At 39.6% G+C, this 24,808-nt stretch overlaps 1 protein-coding gene and 1 long non-coding RNA gene across 10 annotated transcripts in view; both read right to left on the reverse strand.

The window, feature by feature from the left end:
- The window catches only part of col6a3 (collagen type VI alpha 3 chain), a 53,378-nt gene that overhangs the window by 18,001 nt on the left and 10,569 nt on the right, over positions 1-24,808 (reverse strand). For 8 of the 9 annotated variants that reach the window (XM_023950871.1, XM_023950874.1, XM_023950870.1 and 5 more), the window contains 32 exons: positions 23,473-24,081; positions 21,437-22,030; positions 20,630-21,253; positions 13,655-14,278; positions 12,904-13,491; positions 12,185-12,793; positions 11,746-12,080; positions 11,550-11,628; positions 11,319-11,464; positions 11,144-11,236; positions 10,976-11,029; positions 10,790-10,861; positions 10,675-10,701; positions 8,757-8,801; positions 8,618-8,671; positions 8,163-8,225; positions 7,658-7,723; positions 7,474-7,527; positions 6,225-6,260; positions 5,974-6,036; positions 5,807-5,869; positions 5,498-5,560; positions 5,284-5,346; positions 3,898-3,948; positions 3,754-3,789; positions 3,605-3,667; positions 2,804-2,866; positions 1,712-1,744; positions 1,602-1,638; positions 1,482-1,493; positions 898-1,391; positions 697-799 (listed from right to left, as the gene is read on the reverse strand). In XM_023950871.1, coding sequence (XP_023806639.1) covers positions 697-799; positions 898-1,391; positions 1,482-1,493; positions 1,602-1,638; positions 1,712-1,744; positions 2,804-2,866; positions 3,605-3,667; positions 3,754-3,789; positions 3,898-3,948; positions 5,284-5,346; positions 5,498-5,560; positions 5,807-5,869; positions 5,974-6,036; positions 6,225-6,260; positions 7,474-7,527; positions 7,658-7,723; positions 8,163-8,225; positions 8,618-8,671; positions 8,757-8,801; positions 10,675-10,701; positions 10,790-10,861; positions 10,976-11,029; positions 11,144-11,236; positions 11,319-11,464; positions 11,550-11,628; positions 11,746-12,080; positions 12,185-12,793; positions 12,904-13,491; positions 13,655-14,278; positions 20,630-21,253; positions 21,437-22,030; positions 23,473-24,081 — 5,916 coding nt within the window. The remainder of the gene's footprint in view (positions 1-696; positions 800-897; positions 1,392-1,481; positions 1,494-1,601; positions 1,639-1,711; positions 1,745-2,803; positions 2,867-3,604; positions 3,668-3,753; positions 3,790-3,897; positions 3,949-5,283; positions 5,347-5,497; positions 5,561-5,806; positions 5,870-5,973; positions 6,037-6,224; positions 6,261-7,473; positions 7,528-7,657; positions 7,724-8,162; positions 8,226-8,617; positions 8,672-8,756; positions 8,802-10,674; positions 10,702-10,789; positions 10,862-10,975; positions 11,030-11,143; positions 11,237-11,318; positions 11,465-11,549; positions 11,629-11,745; positions 12,081-12,184; positions 12,794-12,903; positions 13,492-13,654; positions 14,279-20,629; positions 21,254-21,436; positions 22,031-23,472; positions 24,082-24,808) is intronic. The other variant, XM_023950876.1, reaches the window with a different exon arrangement.
- Positions 16,153-17,778, reverse strand: LOC110017437. Its single transcript, XR_002292842.2, has 3 exons — positions 16,888-17,778; positions 16,727-16,797; positions 16,153-16,407 (listed from the first exon to the last, which is right to left on the reverse strand). It is a non-coding gene; the product is annotated as an uncharacterized LOC110017437 (long non-coding RNA).

The following is a 24,808-nucleotide window of genomic DNA, read 5'->3' on the forward strand; positions in this document are numbered from 1 at the left end:
TTCATTGGACTGTAATAATGCACAAGAAAGTATTTGCTTTAAATAATAATCTGCAATTGCAATTTTATTTTTCAATTTAAATTTTATTAAAATAATTTATAAATTAAAATGAACTATGTAGGCAATTTCAAAATAATAGTTTTGCTAAATTTTTATTGTCTTTTAAATTTTTGAAAAAATTATGGTAAATGACATAATAAAATCTTGTTTGTTTCTGTAAAATTATTAGGTGCAGAAACAAAGAAGCATTCATTATGGTAGAACATGATTTTATTATGTGCAATAATTATATTGGTTCAACATGATTTTTTTGCGCGCAACCGATGTCCATGATTTTTTTATGTCAATCCAACAGATCTTTTTTTTCAGTGTATGTAGCGACAAGGTGGCCTAAGTCTGGGTCTCCCTGTGCCAGTCCCCATCCTGGATAAAATACAGGGTTGTATCAGGAAGGGCATTTGGTGTTAAAACTCTGCCAAACTACCCGTGTGAATCAGTGAAAGCTGATTGACTGTGGCGACCCCTGATGGGACACGCCAAAAGGTACATGTTTGTCAACTATGAATGTAACTGTTTAGTTCACGGATTTTGTGTTGTCTCGTTGTGAGGTCAACATTATTGAAAATAGGTTTGTTTTTGAGCTTCCTGGAGAGTTTAAGAACAATGAAATACAATTAAAAACATGAGGGCTCTTACCCAAACAGACATGACAGTTCATAACCTTTTGGACCACTGAACTGTACCGTGAACTTCCAGCTGAAGGAAGGACAACAACCTCAGCGAGAGTGGTGCTATTGACCTGGTACACAGAGGAGCAAAGAGAATTCAATGTGCAATGAAAAGTTTTGATGAAAGCTATTTCAAGTGATATGCATAATTAGTGTTCTGTTATTTCACCTTCACCGCCCCGGTGAGTGTTCTGTCGACCCGGTTCACTAACAGCAAGGTGGCAATGCCAGCATCATGGAGGCGAAGGGCTGCAGTGGTAATGGCTTGTCCCTGACCAACTTGATCACCAACAAAAAAGATGGCTACTTTCCTCATCAAGAAGCCACTGCGCACCCTCTTGAAGGTGTTTTGGGCCACGAAACTCATTGCTGCGTCCAAGCTCCGAGGCTTATTTGATTGTGGAATCTGCAGACCTTCAATGCGCTCAATCAAGGCGCGCTTCTTCATTGCATCAGAGAACCTGATCTCAGTGATGACTTCATTGTTGTACAGGGTCAGAGCAACCCGAGCCCCTCTGGGACAGTTACTCTCAGCAATGGTAATATCTTTAACAAGGCGCACAACAGTGTCGCGCATGTTGTTGAATGCTGTCCGGTTGAGGCCCCGGGAGATGTCCAAAGCAAAGGCCAGCTCAGTGGGGTAGAGTGGGCACTCCAGCTTACCTACTCACACAGGGATGTTGTTCAATACTCTGAGGACCACGTCACAGTCTATGAAACCGTTGTTATCATATAAACCAGTTTTGAACTTACCAAAACAGCAAGCTGGGAAAGAAAATTGACACAAAGTAAGTCAAGACGTGTTTTGGAATTAAACAATACCTAAAATCTAAAAAGAAGGAGAATTTCCAACTTAAATTAAACAGTACTTACGACAGTTGTCTCTGATTTTCTTGACAAGGTCACATTGCTGAAAAATATTTCAAGAAATATAAATATTTATATAAAATTTCTATGTATAATAATCTTGAATTAGTACATACCACAACACCTGGTCCTCTGGGCCCTTTGTCACCCTGTAAAAAATCAGATGCTTTTTATTTTGCCTGAAGAATCCATATTTGGCGGAATTAATCAATAGGTAGATAAGGTTAGAACCAAAATTAAGACATGTCCATGCAAGCAAACTAAAGTAAACTTATCACATTTAATTGAATGTATCTTGGTTTGCATGTTGGTTTGAATTCATTTTAAAAATTGTACAATGTATTATAACTGCTTTGCAAAAAATCACCAATTACCTTTACACCTTATCAAAGATTTAACATGCTTTAGAATAAACTGAAACACATATTAGTGTCTTTACACCTCATTTAGCTTCACATACAGCATTGCAGAAGGTTTTTGCATTCAACTGAGAAAACCTGTATGTACTCTTCAATGCAACCAGAGAACAACTGGATTCTTCTTAGCTCAACTGCATCTGCTCAACTCAGCAGAGGAAATAAAGTTATGTTTAATTTTTTAAACAATAAAAATGGATAAATAAATAAATAAAGATGGGGGCAGCGGTTGTTTTTCTTGCCCCATTCTGAAACGAAATAAAGTGTCCCATCATGGTGTCATCCATTTCTAACGGAGTAATATTCAGAATATGTTCAGAAACATAGCAGAGAGAATTTTCCTGTTGATGCATCAACACACTTCACAGATGATATTTTTAATCCAAAATGTGATCTTTATTCTCAGTCCAGCCTGAATGTGTATTTAGTCTGAACCTCTCTGATGTCATAAAAAACTGCTGTTGGAAGATACAGTCTGAAAAAAGCCATAATTTAATTCAATGTTGTTAATGTTTTAGTATAAATTTAGCGTCACTTTCAATTGTGTAGAGGAACAGTCTCCCTGCGAGAATCTGTTAAAAACTGACAAATTAGAAGAGAAAATGAAAATGAGCACTGACACAGGTCTTTAGGGTATGAAAAGCAAGCGTTTGGCTAAGATGTTGTTGTTTTATTTCTTATACTGTATACATGTTGTGCAGCGACCTTGAGTGCCCAGAAAGGCGCCTTATAAATAAAATGTTTTAATATTATTATTATTATTTTTTTTATTATTTATTTGAAGATGCTTACATGAGGTCCAGGATATCCATTTTCGCCTTTTTGTCCAACAGTACCAGGGGAGCCAGACACACCCTGCAAGAACATATAGAGGGGGAAATTCATCTTTCCAATTTACAGCACCTTTGAGTTTATGCGTGGCAACTTGTAGCATTGCCACATAAAAATAAGATTGTCTTTTAACTGTTGGGATAACAGACAGTAAATGCATTCCACATTAGCCACAAATATTAATGGTCCGGTATTTCATTTTTTGTCACCCTATGAGCGCCTTATAAAACATTTATTTTTATAGATTTGTATGTAAACTAAATATGTTCATGTTGTAAAATATTGTGTCTATTACAAATCGCGGACTACAAATATGGCGGCCAACAGACTTCCTGCCGGTGACTTCCGGTGTGTGACGACAGCAAAAGAGGGGGAGACGGAGCCAAGCGGCGGGAAGAAGAAGAGAAACAAACTTGTTGAGGGACGCTAAGTCTGCCGCTTCAGAGATGGATTCATGAGCAACGGATGTGATATACCGGAACCTTCTGTTCATAAGGTTTTCCCTGTTACCGGGAAGTCTTACGATACCTGAATCAACTGATCTGGTAAGAAGCCGTTGTCCAGATGCGACGGACTACTGTGTGTGTGTGTGTGCGTGCGCGCGCGCGTTTCAAAATAACAAATTAACTGGGAAACATCATTGCTGTTTTGTATAAATAGAGGAAAAGAAACGAACACATATGGTAAAGAAAGTAGAACCCTACTTAATTTTTTTCCTTGCAACTACTCTCATTTAATGCTGAGTGTTAAACTTAATCTTACTCTTTGTCCTTGATTTCCTTCGGGTCCAGGCCCACCACGGGGGCCCGGTTCACCAGCTACTCCCTATAGACGCCAAAGCAAAGCACACATCTCATCCAATGGTAGTTCAGAAGTACATTGACCCATTGTTAAAAAGTCTCTTTTAATACCTTTGGTCCTGGAAATCCCGGAAACCCTTCATCCCCCTGTAAATAAGAGTTTACTCTGTGTCATAATCGTAAAGAAAAAAGTACCTGAATGCATCAGTAAAATTGCATATTACAGAAATTCATTAAAGCAAATGGGCCCCATACCTTTCTTCCTTTGGGACCCTCAACACCAAACCCGTCTCTTCCATCTTCACCCTGTGTTAAAAGGAGAAGCAATGACTGACAGCAGCAAACCTTTCAGCTGCATGCACTGTCAGCGTCAGTAGAAACACAAAAGAAATCTCTTATGAAAATCACTAGTCACATAACATGACGATGTCGATCAGTGGTCCTCAACCTTTTTCAGGCCATGGTTTAATGTCAGACAACATTTTCATGAACCGGCCTGTCTGTAGTATTTTAGCCTCCAGTTTCTCTTAACTTTTCATGATAAAGTTTCTTTATTCTCTATACAATATCTGCAGCTGCTTTGAACTTTATTTGCTCACTCGATTTCCATGAACAAAAAAAATGTTATATAGAATTTCCGCTAACCCATAACTGTCATAGTGGAAGCTATAAATTGGACGCCAATTTCAGCCTTGTCTGACTTTTAAAGTGCTATGGATAAGTAAAAGAAAAAAAGAAAGAAAACAAAGGTCACAAAAACTGGTTCTTTCTAAGTATAATCACAAATGAGAATCCACTGTTTGGGCATCATTAGCAGCATCCTGGAAACTTCAGAAAGCAGGCTTGGTGGGTCAAAATAAATCTATTTTTGGAGTAAAGACTCCTAATTGTCTGTTTAATGCAGCTTTGTTTTATTTTGAAGTGGAAGGACCTTCTTCCGTTTCCTCACTGGATCGTTTCTGTCAAAAGAAACTTTCAAAATATGTCATTTTTATCAAGATTGGTAGCTTAATGATGGGCACAGCCGTTTTTAGGAAGTTGCGGATGTATTTTCAACATGTGACAGAGTGACTTGGTGTCGTTGGGAGGACCAAGTGGTTTTCCAAAATAAAACTTCCTTGAGAGTCAGATTAGAAATAAAATGGAAAAACATTGGTCATGTTTTGATCGCTGCAGCCCGGTACCAACTGTCTCAAGGACCGGTGCCAGTCTGCAGTCTGGGACTTGGAGGCCACTGATGGAGAGGTTTTGGTTGGATTAAAAATTGATTCGGTCACAGGAAAGTCCCTTTGACATTGATGAGGTGCAGGCTTGTTTTTGCAACTTTAACTACAAATATTCATAATTTCTCATAAAAAAAGACATTTTTTTGTTTTCACTGAAGTGTACACACAAATGTTGGACAAACATCTGCTCATGTTGAGGTTTAAACTCACAAGGCTTTCTGAACTTTTCTGGATGTTTAAATGTCTATGGTGCTGACTCTGATCTTCATTCATTTTTGAGACAGTCGTAAGCCAACATGTCCTTTTCTTTGAAATGTTTCTGTTTTTGAAGAACTCTTTGTTTTGTGCTTTTTTTTTTCTTTTCTTTTTTTTTGTCACCGGCATCATTCAGGATACATGTTTCTTTTTTGCTTACAGGCTCTCCATGGGGGCCAAGAGGTCCAATGCTGCCTTTGTCTCCCGGGTCTCCCGGTTCTCCCTAAAACAAAACAGAAAGTGAGAGAGTGTATGACTGAAGAGGTTTGTGAGATCACAACAAATGCTTTTGTATTAATGATTAATACAAAATGGAGCACAAATGTGACAGCTATGATGGACAAGCAGGTCCAGAAATAAAAATGTTCCGGTACCTTACGGCCAAGAGGTCCGCTTCTACCTTTGCCACCAGGAACTCCAGGTTTGCCTCCAGGACCCTTAATGATGAAACATTGGAAAGTTAGTTTCAGTTTGACAACATTTATGAATCATTGAAAAACAAGACAATAGTAAATGGCGTATACTTATGTGGCGTTTGAAGGCCAAAATCGCTTTACAGTCACAGTCCCCTTCCCCCACGCACACACACATTCACACACTGATGGTGGCTCAACTGCCCAACACTGGCGCCAACCTATAACCACGATGCACGATGGCCGCCCCCTCATATCACTATTACTCACTCTTGGTCCAGGGTTCCCATCTTCTCCTTTAGTGCCTGGTGCAGCTTGTGGTCCAGGTGGGCCCTTGAAAGACAGCAGATATAAGTCATGAGCACATGAATAACGTGCTTGAGAATTCTCCTGGTGGATCCATTTGTGAACATTTTAACAACAAACGGCAAACATACTCGTGGTCCTGCAATACCAGGTTCTCCTTGCAAGCCATCACTCCCTGGGAGTCCGGGATTTCCCTTTGATGAATCAGGAGAGCATCAATATTATTCATTAATATTATTCTGTGAATCACCCAGAAAAAGGATCAAAACTTTTGTGTTATATGTACAGAACAGACCAAACACACCTTCCCATTCATTTAAATGAGAAGGTGTGTCCAAACTTTTGGTCTGTACTGTTTACATTAAAAAAAACTAGAGCTCACAGTTTGTCCAGGTGGGCCTCTTCTGCCATCAACTCCCTAATGAAAAAAAGAATAAGGCTTTAGGTATGAAAAATTGTAGGCCGACTTCCTACGGGTTTGTGTAGAGACTCAACAGTTAGTTCAAACACACATATTGTTGATGTACGAACAACACACAGTATCTGTTAAATGAATGAAAGAAAACAAGAAATTCATTGAGCTCATTGTCTTAATGATTGATGTTACACATTATTGGCATAAAATGCCAATTGCAAGGATAGATGCCAAAATATGCCCAGCTAACCCGATGCAGACTCTCAGAGGTTCTTTGGAGACCTTTTCCTAAAGTGGTGGGGGGGTGGGGTCTGGTCCCGTATTTGGGCTTCGCCCTGAACCCGTACAAGGGAAACAACCGAGCACCTCTGCTGCTAGGATGGCACAGGCGGATACCGCTGACAGGATGTGGGCGGTTACTTTGGGCACTGGGCCGGGGCCAACAATAGCGAGCCCGGGTGAATTGGTAACTTTACTAAGCTCTCCAAAGTGGTCACAGGTTGAAACGCGGCTGAACTGACTGATTCGTGCTCTACGTCACTGAAAGGAAATAGAGAAGTGACTGGTGCATCTGTCATCAGGACAGGAGCCGGTAACATGAAAACTGTCTGAACAAAGATGTGAGTGAGTTTGCCACTAGATGATCCTGAACGGGGCTCTGACACGTGTCCTGCGTATTGGGGCCTGTTTTCCACATTCAAAAGTGGGAGAACAGGCCCGTCTTGCCACTCAAGCACAGCGCTGGCAAACAGAAAACAAGTCCACCAGCACCAAGAATTATTATCTAATCAGACTCTCTCTTGGTGGGGGCATGCTGCTCTTGGCATTCCAAAGGTTCTGTGGTTCTGAGGGTCGTGATTTAGTCTGTAGAGTAAAAATGAAAACTTTCTTTGGACACAGTCCACTCCTCTCTCCCATCTCTTGGTTTCTGGGCTGCTGGGCTTGGGACGTCAGTATTACTTTTCTTTGTCCCTTTTCTCACACATTAAATTATCTTTTCTCCCACTGTGTTTATAATTTCTCAGCTTTTCTTCTCAACTCTTGATGGTAAAACCCCATAGTTCTTCACTTTTCATGCCTGTTATTAATGCGCAATCGTTTTCATGCAACAGTATGAACCAGCAGCATACGTGATCTATTCAGATAGAAATGCACTGATGGATTCTTCAAATAGATAACATCAATCTATTTTTTAAACAAATGAAAACTTGCTTACTCTTCTTCCGGCTCCCCCCGAGGTCCCTTTTGCTCCGTCTTCACCTGGATCTCCCTAAAAATGTTAAAGCAGGTATTCCAGTACATAAAAATACAAATATCTGAAAAAGCAAAAAGTGTGCAAAGTTATGGGTAATAAAACATATTTTTGTTTGCAAAACAATGTCAAATGTATTGAAACGTACCGCTGGTCCAGCGTCCCCCGGGTCTCCTTTAGAACCTTTCTTGTTGTTGTTTTGCCCAGTTGTTCCCTATTAATAAGAATAAGAATAAAAAATAAGACAAAGCAGAAAGCGAAATCATTTTATCTTCCTTTCTCTGCTCTTTTCCTCTCAAATCAAAAGGACATCTCAGTGTTTTGAAGATATGATTCTCAGCCTTATATGTACCTTTTGTAAAGGATTTGTGCATTCAAGTAGGCTATCCCATAACCAGGGCAGCTTTTTATGATGCCATTAATACAAAGACATGTTTAAGCCTTTAAGAAACTCAAAAAGCTTAGTCAGGACTAAAAGAACATAAATAGACACAATTTGGGATAGTGTTGATTTTTCATTCCATTTCAGAATCGAGTAAAAATGCATAATAATGACCAAAGCTGCTAGTTTTATAAATCTAGCTATATGCTAAGAAAGTGTTTGCAGAAACAAAGACATGTAATGGTTTTGGCCAAATGTGTGTAATACAAACAGGATCTCCTCTTATGCCCTTCTGCCCAAAATCTCCTGCTTGTCCCTTGGCTCCCTTTGGACCCTAGAATGAAAGGAGACAGAAAGATGGTTGCATGATCAAGCTCATTCTTTGGGGATTTAAATCTGCCTCTTATTTTCTGAAACCTAAAGCGCATTCAATTGCAATAAATCAAATCAGATATTTTAATAAAGCACTTTTTTTTATTTATACACACCCAAAAAAAACTACAATGAAGAACCATAAACTCAAAGTTCTTTAGTTTAAAAACATTTTTTTAACAGTTTTTAAAGCTGAGATTACGTCTTGCATTCCTCTGTTAGTAGACAAGTCAACACGCCAAAGTCTATTTTTAGTCACATGTTCTTTTTCTGTGAATTGTTGCTGTTTCTTAATATTTGGACAGCTAGAGCAAAAGAAAGCAAAGAAAAATACTGATGCAGTGATGGACTAACCCTTCCACCAGGGTTTCCTCTGTCCCCAGGGGGCCCAGCAACCCCACTTTTGCCCTGCAAATACAAGAATGGCTTCAGTAAGTTTCTGAACTAGCATTTTATTTTATTTATGAAAACACCACAAGTGGATTACACTTACTTCTTCTCCGGTGATACCATCAAGTCCAAGTTCACCAGCGTCACCCTGAAATGACAGTTTTCGTAAGATTCCTTTCCTTACAGTAAACTAAAACAATGAATCATATCGTATATCTTCCAATAGTGGGCGGTCTCCAACAAACGCCGATCTCCAATAAACGCTGGGTCTAACATTTTCTCCTTACTTTAGACCCCCCCATCCCCATGCACAGTGGCGCAGACCAGGTGTCTGTGGTATTGTGAGGCAGTGTAGAGATCGGGTAGCGATGGCCAAGAAACGCTCATTAGGTTAAAATTTCGCATTCTGGTGAAGAATCTGCACAACATACAGGGCTGGATCCTAAACTCTTCAGAGAATGGCGCTAGAAGGTGGATGATATTGAGAAGAGGTTGCGGAAAAAAAACTATTTCCTTGTGAAACTGCAAATAGAGCGAGTAAGGAATCAGAAGAACTGTTTTGAACATGGATTAAAGACGGAAAGGTGGGCGTGTCTACCGGAAAATGATCCGCATGAAAGCAAAGAGCATTTTTGATAGAGGGCTCGATGCTAAACCCTTGTGCTAACCTATGACCCCCCCTTACAGTGACGTGTTCTCCCTACCATGACAAAGGTGGAAAGATTTCATGTAATCCATGGACACCAGTGAAGATCACAAATCATTGAAGAAAAAAGGTTCAGAGCACTGTTTAGTGGGTCTAGATGACCCAACTCCCAATGTTAAAGTGTCTAGGATAGAACAAGGTTTAAGGGAAAAGAATCATTATCTAACCATAATTCAATACAATGATCTCATCATTTGAATAAATCCTGAAATGTTCATCTGGGGATTTTCTCTGCATTTTCTGACTGAATTTCCCATAAAAATGACATATTAACCATCGCTGTTCTGTCTGTGATGGAACAAGTTTTTGGAAAAAGCACCGGGGCCACTACTGGAAGATTTACGGTACTTTTTCTTCTTACTGCATATGTCTTGTCTGTATTGTGTGTTGATTGGACTTTAAATCTAAAATCTATGGTCCAGTATGAAATTAGCCATTTATGAATAAAACTCAATTTAATTAATGTATCATAATTTATGTTAGACAATACATAAAGACAATCGCCAGTAAACATTATGTGTCACCACTGTTTCATTTATTTTTTATAAAACAGATCAACTGTCATAACAGTTTTATTTTACACAGTAAATATTTATTATTTCTATAGTATAAATGTAAAGTCATGTAATGAGCACTGTGACAGACTGTTGAACTGTCTAGGGAGAGTGTCAAAGTAAAGGACCGTGGGCCACAGCCTTTTATATCTGGCCTGCCAGGTCATTTTATATTATTGGTATCAGTGGCTCGGCCACATTACCTTTACCCATCATGCAGTGCATCAGCTGCCTTGCTGACCGCCAGTGTTACCAGATTGGGTTGTTTCCTGCCCAGTTGGGTGGTCTTGATTCTAAGTTTACGGGTATAGGTTACTTTGGTTTCTAAAATATATTTACAATAACAGGTTTTTAAAATTTAGAGAAGTGTGTTTTGCATTTTGGGTTCCTGCGCGATTGAGTTTGACACCCCTTGTCTGGTCTGTACCCTGTTCTGGTCCAATAGTAGGTGGGTGAGGCAGCAGCTCAGTGACCCCCAAAGGTTTGGGAGATTGATGGATGGACAGTGGTGATGCTAATCAGTTCCTTGGTATGATTTCTGATAAACAAGACAATAGCTGCTTTTTAATTCTAGGTGAGGAGTTATGACGAGTGGACTGCTTTGTGACACGATAAATTAGGCATTATGAATCTCTCTATAGTAGGTTAAAAAACTTGGGGCTTATGATCATGTTTCAAAGATCTGACCACCAACAACTGCCAAAGATAGACGCAGCCCTGCTTTTTACAGGAAAATTGCTAAGCAAAATAAATGACCTCACCTTGTCTCCAGAGTAGCCATGAGAACCCTGAAAAACAACAGATGTTCACATTCTTTCTTTACCAATTTAAAAAAGACGTTCTCTTCATAGCAAGTGCACAGGTATACAAAGTTACCTTGACTCCTCTTTGTCCAGGACAACCCTGGAAACCCTGAGTTCCATTCACACCAGGGGGACCTCTATCCCCCTATAATTAAGGACAAGAAGTATAAACATATATAAATAATGAGCAAAATCAGAATAGATATAGTCGATTAGATTAATGCTGGAGCTCATGCTTTGAATGTAAATTTGAGCTTACAGGTCCGCCTTCATCACCAGGATGCCCCTGACCTCCAGGTAACCCTGCAGTACCCTAAAAAAAATCAAATGACATAAAATATTAGCCCAAAGGGGAAATGGCAATTCCCATGTTTATGTCCCATGGCAATTGTCTTAGATTTCCTGTGATCTGTGTCACTTAGGTTACTTTAAGGCCAGGCTGTCCAACTGCTCCTCTGTCTCCTCTGTGACCTGTACATTTGCACGGCACTCCGCAGCACTCCCTCTCTGCAATGTTATCCTGTGAGGGGAAAAGAATTTCATGTTGACGTGTTTATGCAGGCAATAAATAACAGACTGTAGATGTGATTGATCAAACTCACTAGTTCATCTAAAAGCTCATAGTCCAAATCCATGATGTTGAGTTTTAAAGGTCTGGTGTACTTGAAGCCACGGCCAAACTCTAACAGGAGCGCTTGTTCAAAGTTTGTTGCTCTTTCCAGCCCAACAAGAATGAAGCTGTGAACTCCTATTATGTAAGAATGCAAAAGAGACATTTTTTTGAAAGTGTGAATTGTTTTCGAAAGTCAATTGTTCTCCTAAATCTCCAGTACCTGACTGACGGAGCTCCTCAACTTTTTGTTTCATTGTTGAAAATGATGCGTCAAGACCATCAGTTAGATGAATGATAACCTTCCAAAAGAAGTCAGATTTCAGAATAAAACCATCTCCGAACTTTTCTTTCAAGCCTTTTTTTTTTGTAAACATCAGGATTGGATACATTTGTCTTGAACAGTGTCAGCTACAAACCTTGACTGTGTTGTCCTGTCTGATCTTGAATCTGTTGATGTATGCCGCTATAGTCTGGCCATTAAGATAGAAAGAGCCACGACTTGCCAGCGCTCTGAAGTCCTTTAGCAGTTGTTGAGGATTTTCAGTAAAGTCCAACTGGACAGGCTCAGAAGCAGAATCCAGGGCCAGCATGCCCACTTGCACATTGGGAGTCTGCCCGCCTGAACAGCTGATTGCCTCCAGTTTAGCAATTCTTTGCAGAATGGCATCCATTTTGCTCTGGAGGTTAGTCTGAACACTGAAAATGTTTGGGCCGGACACATCAAACCCCACCAACACCTCAATATTGCAGGCTGCAAAACAGTGTGAATTCATTCTGGTTAGTTTAGGTGAACAACAGGAAAGAAAGTAAGATTTACAAAGGGACTTATATGATTAGCTTTATTGCTTTACTTACATCTAGGTGTCAGTGATTCAGTGACACATAACTTCTGCCCCTTAAGTTCCTCAGTCAGTGCAGGCATGAGTAGTTCAACCAGATCAGAAATTGCCTGAAAATTACTTGAACGAGCCACAGTGGTGGACTCGCTCGCTATGCCTTCCAATTCTGTTTGAATGTTGCCCGCCCCCACAGCATAGACTCTAACGCCTTTTCTCTGTAGAGCAAGAGATGCTGTTCTGCTGTCATCAGCTGAGGCTCCTCCAGTGACAACCATAAGAATCTGAGGAACTCCCTGATCCATCCTACTGCCTCTTTCTTTTGTGAAATGCACATTTTGAATGTGTTGAATGGCTGCGCCAGTGTTGATTCTTGGTCCTCCTCTGTACTGTACTTGTTCAATGGCAGTTACGATGTTTTCCTTGTTGTCATACGTGTTGAGGAAGAAGGCGTCAGTCACATCTGCAGCATATTGTGCCAGGCTGATTTGAAGGCTGCTCTCGTCGTCATAAAGATTATCAATCATGCTATTGATGAATTGCATCACTGCTTCGAAGTTGCTTCGGCCCAAATTTATGGAACCATCCACCAGAAAAACGATATCTGCTTGTCTTGAGGATTTGCCCGCTGTGGTTAAAGTAAAGAAAAGATGACTGTAAAATGCAGCAATTAATAACATGATTTTATAAAAAAAACGTGCATGTATTGTTATTTGTTAAGATGTCCAAAAAACTTACAAGGAGTTTCATCATCTGGGAGTGTTACTGGTGTTAAACCAGCTAGTCTAGCAATGAACTGTTGTAAAACTTCCTGTGTTTGCAGGTTAGGCAATGAAACAATTGGAATAAAATCCTTTGGGGTGGATGCAATTTGGATTAGCTGTGTGTCACCAATAGCAATACTATTAATCTGTGTGCTCTTTAGCAGTTGGCCGTATTGGTTGACATCTTTGGTGGAACGTCCAGCAGTGATAATTACAAGATGCTGGGTAGCAACAGTTGGACGAGCACCTGCTGATGGTTGGAATTCATTTTTCATGATATAATCAATGGCATCAGGTAATTCTGATGAGCGTCCACCAATATTACGAAGTCTTTGTATAGCATTGATAACAGCAGCCTTGTTGTTGTGTGAGTTGAGTGAGAAGTCAGTTTTAACTCTGTCTGCATACTGGACAACCCCCACACGCACTTGATCGGGCTGAACATTGAGCTGCTGGACAATTTTGAGGAGGAAGTCACGCACATGAGCAAATCCAGTAGGACCTGTGCTGGCTGAGCCATCAATCAGGAAAATAATATCTTTTTTTCCAATATCGAGCAAGTCTGAAAAAAAATGTTAACAGGAGTTGATGACATTTTGTTTTATTATAACATATTAGTAATAATTAGGACAAAAATATGTGACATCTAGATCTTTCTGCACTATCAAATCACCACTTTCAATACAAATGAACTAGAGTAAACATGAATAAATGAGACGTCCTACCTGGGGGCACATATGGGGGGGCTACAGCCCTGGTTATGTCACCAGTGGACGTAGATGTTAAGGATTCCATAAACGTTGGTTGGTTCCTTGCAAACTGTTCAAAGTTGTTTACAATATAAAAAACCTCTGGATTGGAGGAAATCTGTTTTAGTTCATTTGAATCTGCATCAGCTGAACCGATGGGAACAGAAGCAATTCCAAGTCTTTTCAGTGAGGCAGATGATCTAGATACATCATCTGAAGATTTACCACCTAAAATTACAATAAGGAACTGGGGCACGCCCTCTTCAATGCGGCTTCCTGCAGACCTCTGGTAGATGTTTCTGGAGACCCATTCTAGAGCACGGCCTGTGTTTCGACGAGTTCCACCTTTGCTTGTGAGCCTCATTATTCGTTCCTGCACTTCGTTTTTTGTAGAGAATTCATTCAGAGGAAATTCTAACTTAGATTCATCACTGTACTGTACTACTGACACTCTGGCCTTGTCCAGGCCGATGTCCAACTTCTCCACAAGAATTCTCATCAGGATCCGAATGGATGGAAATTTACTACGTGTTGATGTTGTGCCATCAATGAGAAATACAACATCCTTCTTGTCTCCTCCTGCTGGTGCTGGTGTAATGCCTGTTGAAAAGGAAGGCAACCAAAACAACAAGAGATCAATGCCAGGGTTTTAGCCATGAATAGGTAAAGGGAAAACGTGGAAACAATAAAATAAATTGGTAACACTTTATATTAAGATTCCTTAACAAGCTTTGGTAACGCATTAACAAGCATTATAATAGAATTTTTAGGGTGTTAGTAAGACATTTATTAGTACAATAAGTCTAATAAGTTTATCAAATTACTTAGATAACACATTTACAAGCGTTATTATTAGAATGTTTATAAGATGATAATGATAGATTTATTGGTATTAATTTGTCAGTGTTAATAAGCTTAAGATTTATTAACAACCTTTGTTAACAAATTAAGAAGTATTATTGTTGTTTGGGGTTCTAGTAAGATATTTATTAGCATTATAGATGTCTACAAGCCCAAGTACTAATAAGCTCAATGTGTTTTATTAACTAAATTAAATTAATAGGCTTTATTAATGTGCAAGATGCTAGTAAGATATTTCTTAGCCATATAAATGTCTTGCCAATACCTGAAAGTGTTTATAAGATTCATTAACATCTAAAGTCAGACCATTGTCTTTAAAATCCATCCATCCATCCATCTTCCTCCGCTTATCCGGGACCGGGTCGCGGGGGCAGCAGACTGAGCAGAGATGCCCAGACTTCCCTCGCCCCAGCCACTTCCTCCAGCTCCTCTGGGGGGACCCCAAGGTGTTCCCAGCCCAGCGTGTCCTGGGTCTTCCCCGGGGCCTCCGCCCAGTGGGACATGCCCGGAACACCTCTCCAGGGAGGCGTCCAGGGGGCATCCGGACTAGATGCCCGAGCCACCTCAACTGGCTCCTTTCGATGTGGAGGAGCAGCGGTTCTACTACGAGCTCTCCACGGGTGACCGAGCTTCTCACTCTATCTCTAAGGGAGCGCCCTGCCACCCTACGGAGGAAGCTCATTTCAGCCGCTTGTATTCGGGACCTCGTTCTTTCAGTCATGACCCATATCTCATGACCATAGGTGAGTATTGGAACGAAGATCAACCGGTAAATTGAGAGCTTTGCTTTTCGGCTCAGCTCTCTCTTCACAACAACGGACCGGTACAGCATCTACGGATGCCGCTCCGATCCGCCTGTCAATCTCACGCTCTGGTCTTCCCTCACTCGTGAACAAGACCCCCAGATATTTAAACTCCTCCACCTGGGGCAGGGAGACTCCACCCACCGAGAGATTCTTACCTATCTTTAAAATCCATATTACTAAACTGCGTATAAGCTTAACAAATGTATCAATTAACTTTGTTAACAGTTTATTGACTGTTTTGCAGCACCTTATCTAAAGTGTGGGATGTTTTTAGCACAAATAACCACAAAGCATAAAGCTTGTAAAAAAGAATTTTATATATAACATTACAACTGAAATATTTAAAAGCAAAAAAGATTTTTTCACTTTATATCTGCATGCCGTTTACATTTCTTCAGGTTTTACTTTCGGCTTTAAGAACAAAATTTATTAAGCCAAATACGTTCCTGTGTTTATTACTAATTGAGGAATCGAGTAGTTCATTAAAATTTCCTACAGGAAAAATTACACAATCCTTCTCTTTTGTCCACGTTATGTACTTTTCTGATTGTGTGATTTATTTAATTGTGTGCTTTAAAAGCGAGTGAAATTTAGAAGCAAAAATCTACACATTTTCAAACACGTTTTAATATGAACTAAAGAATATCACTTTCAAATTTTAAATAAAGAACATTATAACAAGGTAAGAAAAACTTAAACCTTTTCTGAACTCTTCAAACTAAATAACTAACAGATGTTAACAAAGAACTTTTCAAAACCCGCCGTTGCCTGTGGGCAGTAACTGCCCATTAGTCTTTAATTGTTTGATTTTTTTCCTCCAATTTCTGAATTTGCTTTTATTTCTTCAATGCCAGATCTGATGAAATCATTCAGCTTGTCAACAGGCAAGCGACAGTTTTTTTGCTCAGAGTATTTTTCTTGGTCTGTGATGGGAAGTTCTGCAACTGGAGTGTTGCTGTGTTTCGGTCCACGCCCACTTTTTAGGAGGCTCCAGACAAGGTGAGTCCTTTAAAGGCCTTTAAAACTTTGGTGTACCTCTCCTCGTGTCATCTGGATCACGGGCTGAAACATAAAAACCAATGTTTAAAACGTATGCACTGTGCAGGTTTATGTCACATTAACTGGGAAACATTCATTCATTCTATTATTAATATTTTTTATTATTATTTGGTTCTTCTGAAACATCTAAAAAACAAGCAGGACAGACGCCCCTAGAGGATTGAGATTGAGAAACCCTTGGGTAAAAATATTGTTATATTGTGATACTATTTTCTTATTTGTTATATTATTAACTGGTGTTACCACAGAATACTTATCATAAAAACGTTAACTTTTTATTTTCTTGAATATGGAATATTGTGTAAAATAACTGGTTATTAACCATTTTAGATGTTTTGTGCCGTTTCCCAAGCAGTGCAACGCCACTTGATGATGGCTGAAGAGGCAGTTGTGCTGCAGAACAAATATATTGCTGTAACAATCCAAATACATTAATACATGATATATTATAAATAGGTAAAGTCAAGTGTTGCTTAGACATACTTAGCTGTTCTTTTAGTAAGTCTCTTTCTGTTGAAAGCTCTTTAATAACTTCTTGTTGACTCAGCAGTTTTTGCTTCTGCAGCTGTATCTCTTGCTGCTGTTTTTTGAATGGAAGCTGTGTAGTTGGTTGACCTGTGAAAGAAAAATACCATGTATTATTAAAAATGCATACTACTGATTGTAGAAAGCCATTTATGAACATTTTTTACTTGGCAGAAAAATAAAACTTATAAGGCCTCTTAATTTAGTGTAATGTCAGGAGTGGTTAAAAACGAGTTTGTTTTACTATTTTAGGATCACCATATTTCTAAAAAGTCAACTTAAATGACTTTATGTAACTAAAAAACCCTATATATAAACATAATAATAAACAAATCGGGCGAATTTTAAGCTCCATGCAAAATAATCTTTCTTTAAAAAGCAGTCAACTCTGACTCATGACTACAAGGGCAGAAAAACTAGCCCCCCACCCTCGCAGCTGTTGCCTGCATGCGCCAGGACTCCTTTTCCATTTTCACGGAAGTACGGAAGTATTCATGAAACTTAGGGAAGGAAGGGGAAAAAGTAGTTCAAAGGATTCGGTTCGTTCGTGAACGTCACGGGTCGACACAGCAGAACATTTTCATGGAGAAATAAACTTATGTAATGCTACAGAGAACCTTCTAGTGGACTGAATTACCATGGATGCTTATTATGAAAAACAATTTACTTTTCGGAGTGTCCTAACCTGTTCCAATTATATAAAAAAAATAAACAAAAGAAATGCAGTAACTTACCAGGGTCACTTGCATTGTCCATTTGCTTCCTTTTTTTTCTTTGGTTCCGGGTTGGTTAAACTCTGTTCTTACCCTAGGGCAGGGGTCGGGAACCTTTTTGGCCGAGAGAGCCATAAACGCCACATATTTTTAAATATAATTTCAAAAGAGCCATACAATAATGTAGTGTCCCTATCCCACACTGAGGCACGGAGACTTAACCTCTTTTAAGGTTCTTTATTCTGGTTACTGCAGACCGCAACAAACGCCGTACAATTAATTCAGCAACTCCTGAATCTCTCCCACTGAGACGAGAGGAGAGCGCTTCTCCCAACTTTATATTCCCCCCATCCCGCTCCAGCCCTCCCATTTCCCTTATTTGGCCCATAGCTGAACCCCATTGGTCAAAACTACCTAATAAATGATGAGTATTTCTCGTGGTAGTTTTGCTGATGGTCTAGTCTGGTTGATACGTGGTGAGTTTCTGCTTCATGCAGGCGTGGACACTTTAAACGTGATCGTAGGTCTGAATGTTCTTTAGATGTGACAAAGACTGATCACATGCAGACGTGGAGCCAAACACACACTCACACGCTGCAGTGAGTGACGGGCAGCGGGTTTTACGTTTTTACAATCCCTGCGCGATTCACCTGCTGCCGGTCCCCACACCCCCCCACCCTCTGCTTTCTTCCTCCAACATCCCGTCCTCGCAACTGCACGCTCTTTCTCAGAGACGGGAGCGCGCAGTTTTAGGCACGGCAATTCACAGGTTTCCGGGTGGTACAAACTCTGTGAAATAATAGATAATAGTAAACTGATAGTTTTCTCTCCAAGCACCGCTATTACTGCGCACCTCTGGCATCGCATCGCGCCCGAAAGGACTGGTCTAATGAAGAAAAAAAAAAGTATAATTAAAGATTTGTCTGCGAGCCACATGTGACCATCAAAAGAGCCATATATGGCTCGCGAGCCATATGTTCCCGACCCCTGCCCTAGGGCAAGTCTTAATTATGCTGCTTTTAGCATGAGGCAAAGACATGGTGGCTAGCTAAAGAAGATGTTGCACGCCAATCTGTAACGGCGACCCAATCACTCTGTGCATGCGCAAAAGTACCTTACCTCTGCTAAAGCATTTACCAATCAGAGGGGGAAAAAAAGGAAAATAAATAAATAATTAAAAAAATGTACTGATCAGAGGGTTCAATAAAGTTTATTTTAAAAAATACTGATCAGAGTACCAGTTCAACAGGAACAAACCGTAGAACTCTGAAAATTGCGCAAGAGCACTATATTAGTGGGAATTACCAACAAGGTAGTAAAATTTCATTTCACTGCACGTTTCCTAGTGCTCTTACTGTAGTGGCGATACCTTTGAAAGTCGAGCACTGGCAATTTGGAGGGAGAAGCCAGAAAATTTAAATCAGTTGCAAATTTCTTGACCGAAATAAATGACATTGGTAAAAAAATTTACGGAAGCTAATTTTTGAGGGCAGATCCAGAAGAAAAACATTAAACTGATTAAATGGATGCAGAAAAACAAACTTCTAAGGCAAACAATGATATGCAGCATCTGTTTCTAGGAGAAAGAAATTGAATAAATGAAAGACTAAAGATCTTTACAATTGGTACCTAACTTGGTAAGTTAGGTTTTTTCTTGAACTGTAATCAATGAGATCTATAGTTATTACAAATTAACAAAAATGTGATCATGATGAAAACCAATGTTTAGTTTTTACTTTTTATTCTCTAGGTTAGTCAGCGGACTGTGCATAGAGGAAGAAAAAGTGTAAAGTCCATAAGATACAAGTCTCTGTTCCAGTGTTCTAAAATATCCTTTTTAGACTGGATGCAGTTCATATTTAGGTATGTGACTCTACTCTACATCTACACCGTTCTCAAGGTGGTACACCTACAACTACTGGCTATATACTTGTAATTTTCCTGGTGGCAAGTTAATGCTCTGTTGTAATCTATAGCCATTGAGAGACAATTATTTGGTTTGAGCTGTACAGCTTCACTGGCGTCAAACTCAGAGGAAAAAAGCGACAGATGCAATGGTTATTTTTAGACACCATGGCATATATATTTCGTGGAAGACTTACTTTTGAAGTCCGTATAACCGCCAACATAAAAATGCAAAGATTTTTTAAAAATGTGTCTGAATTAAATTATTATATTTCTTTTACACATAGATTTGTGTATGTTTAGTGTGTTTTAATGTTATAAAGTTCTTTTTACAAGCTTTATGCTTTGTGGTTGTTTGTGGTAAAAGCATTCCACACTTCAGATGAGGTGCTGCAAAACAGTCCGGAGAAGGGAACTGTGGGAAATAATCCCCATTGCCTGCTTTTGTCGAAATTCGGTTGGGCACTGGTGTTTGTTCTGCCTAAATCCTTTACATCTGCCTGTTTTACGTTGTTTCACTCTGAGTTATTTCATCCTTTTTTTTTTGCACCATAAATGTGAAGAGGTGAGAGGATGAAGACATTGTTAAGAGTCTGATGTGTCAAAATAAGAGTGCAAAGTGTCGGCAGCTGCAGGCATGTCAAAATAAAAGCTCAAAGTTGCCTCTTTGAATTTAGTAATACATTGTGTGTAACTCAACAGGCACGGAAAATGCCGCCCCCCATGAAGTGCCGCCCTGTGCCACCGCCCACCCCGCCCATATCAAAAACCGCCACTGTTTACTAGTACCCCAAACAACAACAATACTTCTTAATTTGTTAAAAAAAAAGGATGTTAATAAATCCTATTAAGCATACTAACACTGATAAATTTGTTGGGCATCTATAATGCCAACAAATGTATCATTAGCATCTTATGTACACACACCCTAAAAATTCTATTAAAATGCATTAACAAAACTTAAAGGAATCTTAATATAAAGTGTTACCAAGGAATCAATTCCTACAAGAAGCACAGTCAATGTACCACTTCAGTACAAAAGAACTTAAATCTTAAAAACATGAATAAATGAGACGCCCTACCTGGGAACACAGATGGGAAGGCTTGAGACCTGGTTATGTCACCAGTGGACGTAGACGTAATTGTTTTGAAAAACTTTGATTGCTCCTCTGCAAACTGTTCATAGTCCTTTACAACATAAAAAAGCTCTTGATTGAAGGAAATTTGTCTTAGTTCATTTGAATCGGCATCAGCTGAACCGATGGGAACAGGTGCAATTCCAAGTCTCTTCAGTGAGGCAGATGATCTAGATACATCATCTGAAGATTTGCCACTTATAAGTACAATAAGGAACTGGGGCACGCCCTCTTCAATGCGGCTTCCTGCAGACCTCTGGAAGATGTTTCTGGAGACCCATTCTAGAGCACGGCCTGTGTTTCGACGACTTCCACCTTTGCTTGTGAGCCTCATTATTCGTTCCTGCACTTGGTTTTTTGTAGAGAATTCATTCAGAAGAAATTCTAACTTAGGTTCATCACTGTACTGCACTACTGAAACTCTGGCCTTGTTCAGGCCGATGTCCAACTTCTCCACAAGACTTCTCATGAAGTTGCGAATGGCTGGAAAATTACTACTTGCTTTTGTTGTGCCATCAATGAGAAATACAACATCCTTCTTTATTCCTCCCACTAGTGCTGGTATAATGCCTGTTGAAAGGGTCATAGTCATGTATAAGTAATGGGAGAAGGGGGGAAACAATGCAGCAAAATAAATGAGACAAATGATATCACACATAATCAACATGATTTTTACCCATTACTGTCAGTGTCAGTAGGAATCTGTTTAGGCTGTGTAGTAGTATTTTGACAAAATAAACATAATCAAATTACCTGCAAGATCTCGTGCCAATGATTTGATGTATTCATCTGACAGATCTGTTAGAATGTTGACTAAGGGCGCTTGGACAGTGTATAAGCCGGGAAGATCATCCACAGTGAATGCAAAAGTGGGCAGGGATGACACTATCCGCAGCTGAGGGGAGCTGATATCTCTGGTGCCAATGTTTAAAGTAACAACTCTGGACCGTTTTAGGTCAGTAACCTGACCAATGAAATCATCTGTTGAGGATCCACTGGAAACAATGATCAAAAATTGTGGCACTCCCTCTTCCTCCCTACTACCTTTCTCAGGTCTTAGCATATTTTGCCTTACAAACGCCAAAGCTACTCCTAAGTTCCTTTGTGTTCCTCCTAGTCGTTTTATCTCCCTGATCCCATTCAAAACACTTTGCTTTGTTGCATGGTCATTAAGATTTATGTATGATTGAGCAAAGTCACTATATTGGGCCACACCAATCCGAATTCTTTTCTCCCCAACATCCAGACTTTCCACAACCTTAGAGATAAAATCTTGAATGATGGGAAATTCACGCCCGACACCATTCGATCCATCAACAAGGAAAACTATGTCTTTACGGGGATAACCTGCAAGAAACAGAAAAGACACTGTGTTACTTTCACGAGTTTTAAAAAATTACATACATGACCCATGGTTTGATGCCACAAAAAACTTCAGATGTTTTACTACGCCAGGAAACAAAAGAATAATTCAAATCCTTTTCTGGTATCTTTTACATTTCTTCTCAACAGTGGAAAACCCTTAAACATTTAAAGCACATCAAAGTGAGGTTCTCATTGCACATTGACATAATTGACTTTGTAAGCTAGCCAGGACAACAAACCATTAGATTATATTTCTTTGATATCCTGATCAACAGTAAGTGGGAAAAAAGTCAAAACGTAAAATAATCATTGTTTCTAAATTTGGAGGTCTAAGACGGCACATTTGAATGCTTATGTCATCAAACAAGCAATGAAATTTGACAAGTGTCTTCAGAATAAAGTTGCTTTGCTTTACAGCCAAGGTGCAGATGATGGACAGCCGATGTCTGGTCGGATGATTGCACGTGTGGTTCCCTACCCATTTGTTGAAGTTTTCTTAGTCGAGACACTATATCCCACATTTCTCCTAATGATTGTAGATTCCAGCCAGTGTATGGCATCAGTGTGCGAATCTTTGTGTGAACAGGTGAATGAGACTGTGACTAAAATGTTTTGGGCCTTCCAAAAAGAGAAAAAGGCAACATATAAATGTACACATTTTACCATTTAAGGAGGGTCTAAGGGCAGTGATGCATAGTTTATCTTAATCTGTTTAGTATAGTTTATCAATTGCATATTGTATTTTATGGCTGATTTCATATTCTTACACAATTACTGATATAAAGCCCGTTGAGACAACTATGTTGTAATATCGGTCTATATAAGTAAAATTTAATGGAATTGCATTTACATTTTGCACACAGAAATACTACATTAAAAAAACATCCTTGAACTGCCTATCCATCCATCCATCCATCTACCCATCAATTCATATATGGGATGGGTATAATCTTGACCTGTGGCCCACAAAGGGTTCCAAATTTTGAAAGAAGGGCGTGACCAGGAGTAAGTACATGCAGTGTCCTCAAAAGAGAAAAAAATAAAATGGAACCTGAAAGGACGGATGGATTACCGGTGTGTGTGTATATATATATATATATATATATATATATATATATATATATACACACACACACATACACACAAACTTGGAGAAATGCTTGCTGCATTTGTGTGGTGTTGGAATGATCGAAGGAACGGCTGTCTGATTTAAAACACATAAATGAACATCAGAGGAACAACAAATCTTTAAACAGCACATGAATGCAGAATGATTTTCTGCACCTAAACAAAAGCCAGTGTATTTGTAGAGCACCATATACAGGGGCACACTAGTATGCAGGGAAAATAAAACAAAAGTCACATGTATCAATAGAATTGATTCACAAAGTGACTTATATGATTAGCTTTATTGCTTTACTTACATCTAGGTGTCAGTGATTCAGTGACACATAACTTCTGCCCCTTAAGTTCCTCAGTCAGTGCAGGCATGAGTTGTTCAACCAGATCAGAAATTGCCTGAAAATTACTTGAACGAGCCACAGTGGTGGACTCGCTCGCTATGCCTTCCAATTCTGTTTGAATGTTGCCCGCCCCCACAGCATAGACTCTAACGCCTTTTCTCTGTAGAGCAAGAGATGCTGTTCTGCTGTCATCAGCTGAGGCTCCTCCAGTGACAACCATAAAAATCTGAGGAACTCCCTGATCCATCCTACTGCCTCTTTCTTTTGTGAAATGCACATTTTGAATGTGTTGAATGGCTGCGCCAGTGTTGATTCTTGGTCCTCCTCTGTACTGTACTTGTTCAATGGCAGTTACGATGTTTTCCTTGTTGTCATACGTGTTGAGGAAGAAGGCGTCAGTCACATCTGCAGCATATTGTGCCAGGCTGATTTGAAGGCTGCTCTCGTCGTCATAAAGATTATCAATGATGCCATTGATGAATTGCATCGCTGCTTCGAAGTTGCTTCGGCCCAAATTTATGGAACCATCCACCAGAAAAACTATATCTGCTTGTTTTGGGGAGTTGTCTGCTGTGGTTAAAATGAAGAAAAAATAACTGTAAAAAAGCAGCAATTAAGAACGTGATTTTTAGCAAAAGAAAAAGGGAAAAAAAAACTTGACTAGACTTACAAGGAGTTTCACCATCTGGGAGTGTTACTGGTGTTAAACCAGCTAGTCTAGCAATAAACTGTTGGAAAACTTCCTGTGTTTGCAGGTTAGGCAATAAAAAAATTGGAATAAAATCCTTTGGGGTGGATGCAATTTGGATTAGCTGTGTGTTAGCACGACCAGCATCAATAGCAATACTATGTATCTGTGTGCTCTTAAGCAGTTGGCCGTATAGGTTGACATCTTCGGTGGAACGTCCAGCAGTGATAATTACAAGATGCTGGGTAGCAACAGCTGGACGAGCAACTGCAAATGGTTGGAATTCATTTTCCATGATATAATCAATGGCATCAGGTAGTTCTGATGAGCGTCCACCAATATAACGAAGTCTTTGTATAGCATTGATAACAGCAGCCTTGTTGTTGTGTGAGTTGAGTGAGAAGTCAGTTTTAACTCTGTCTGCATACTGGACAACCCCCACACGCACTTGATCGGGCTGAACATTGAGCTGCTGGACAATTTTGAGGAGGAAGTCGCGCATATGAGCAAATCCAGTAAGACCTATGCTGGCTGAGCCATCAATCAGGAAAATAATGTCTTTTTTGCCAATATTGAGCAAGTATGAAAAAAATTCTTAAGAGGGATTTA

This window comes from Oryzias latipes, chromosome 21 (genome assembly GCF_002234675.1).
Source record: "Oryzias latipes chromosome 21, ASM223467v1".
Classification (NCBI taxonomy): domain Eukaryota; kingdom Metazoa; phylum Chordata; class Actinopteri; order Beloniformes; family Adrianichthyidae; genus Oryzias; species Oryzias latipes.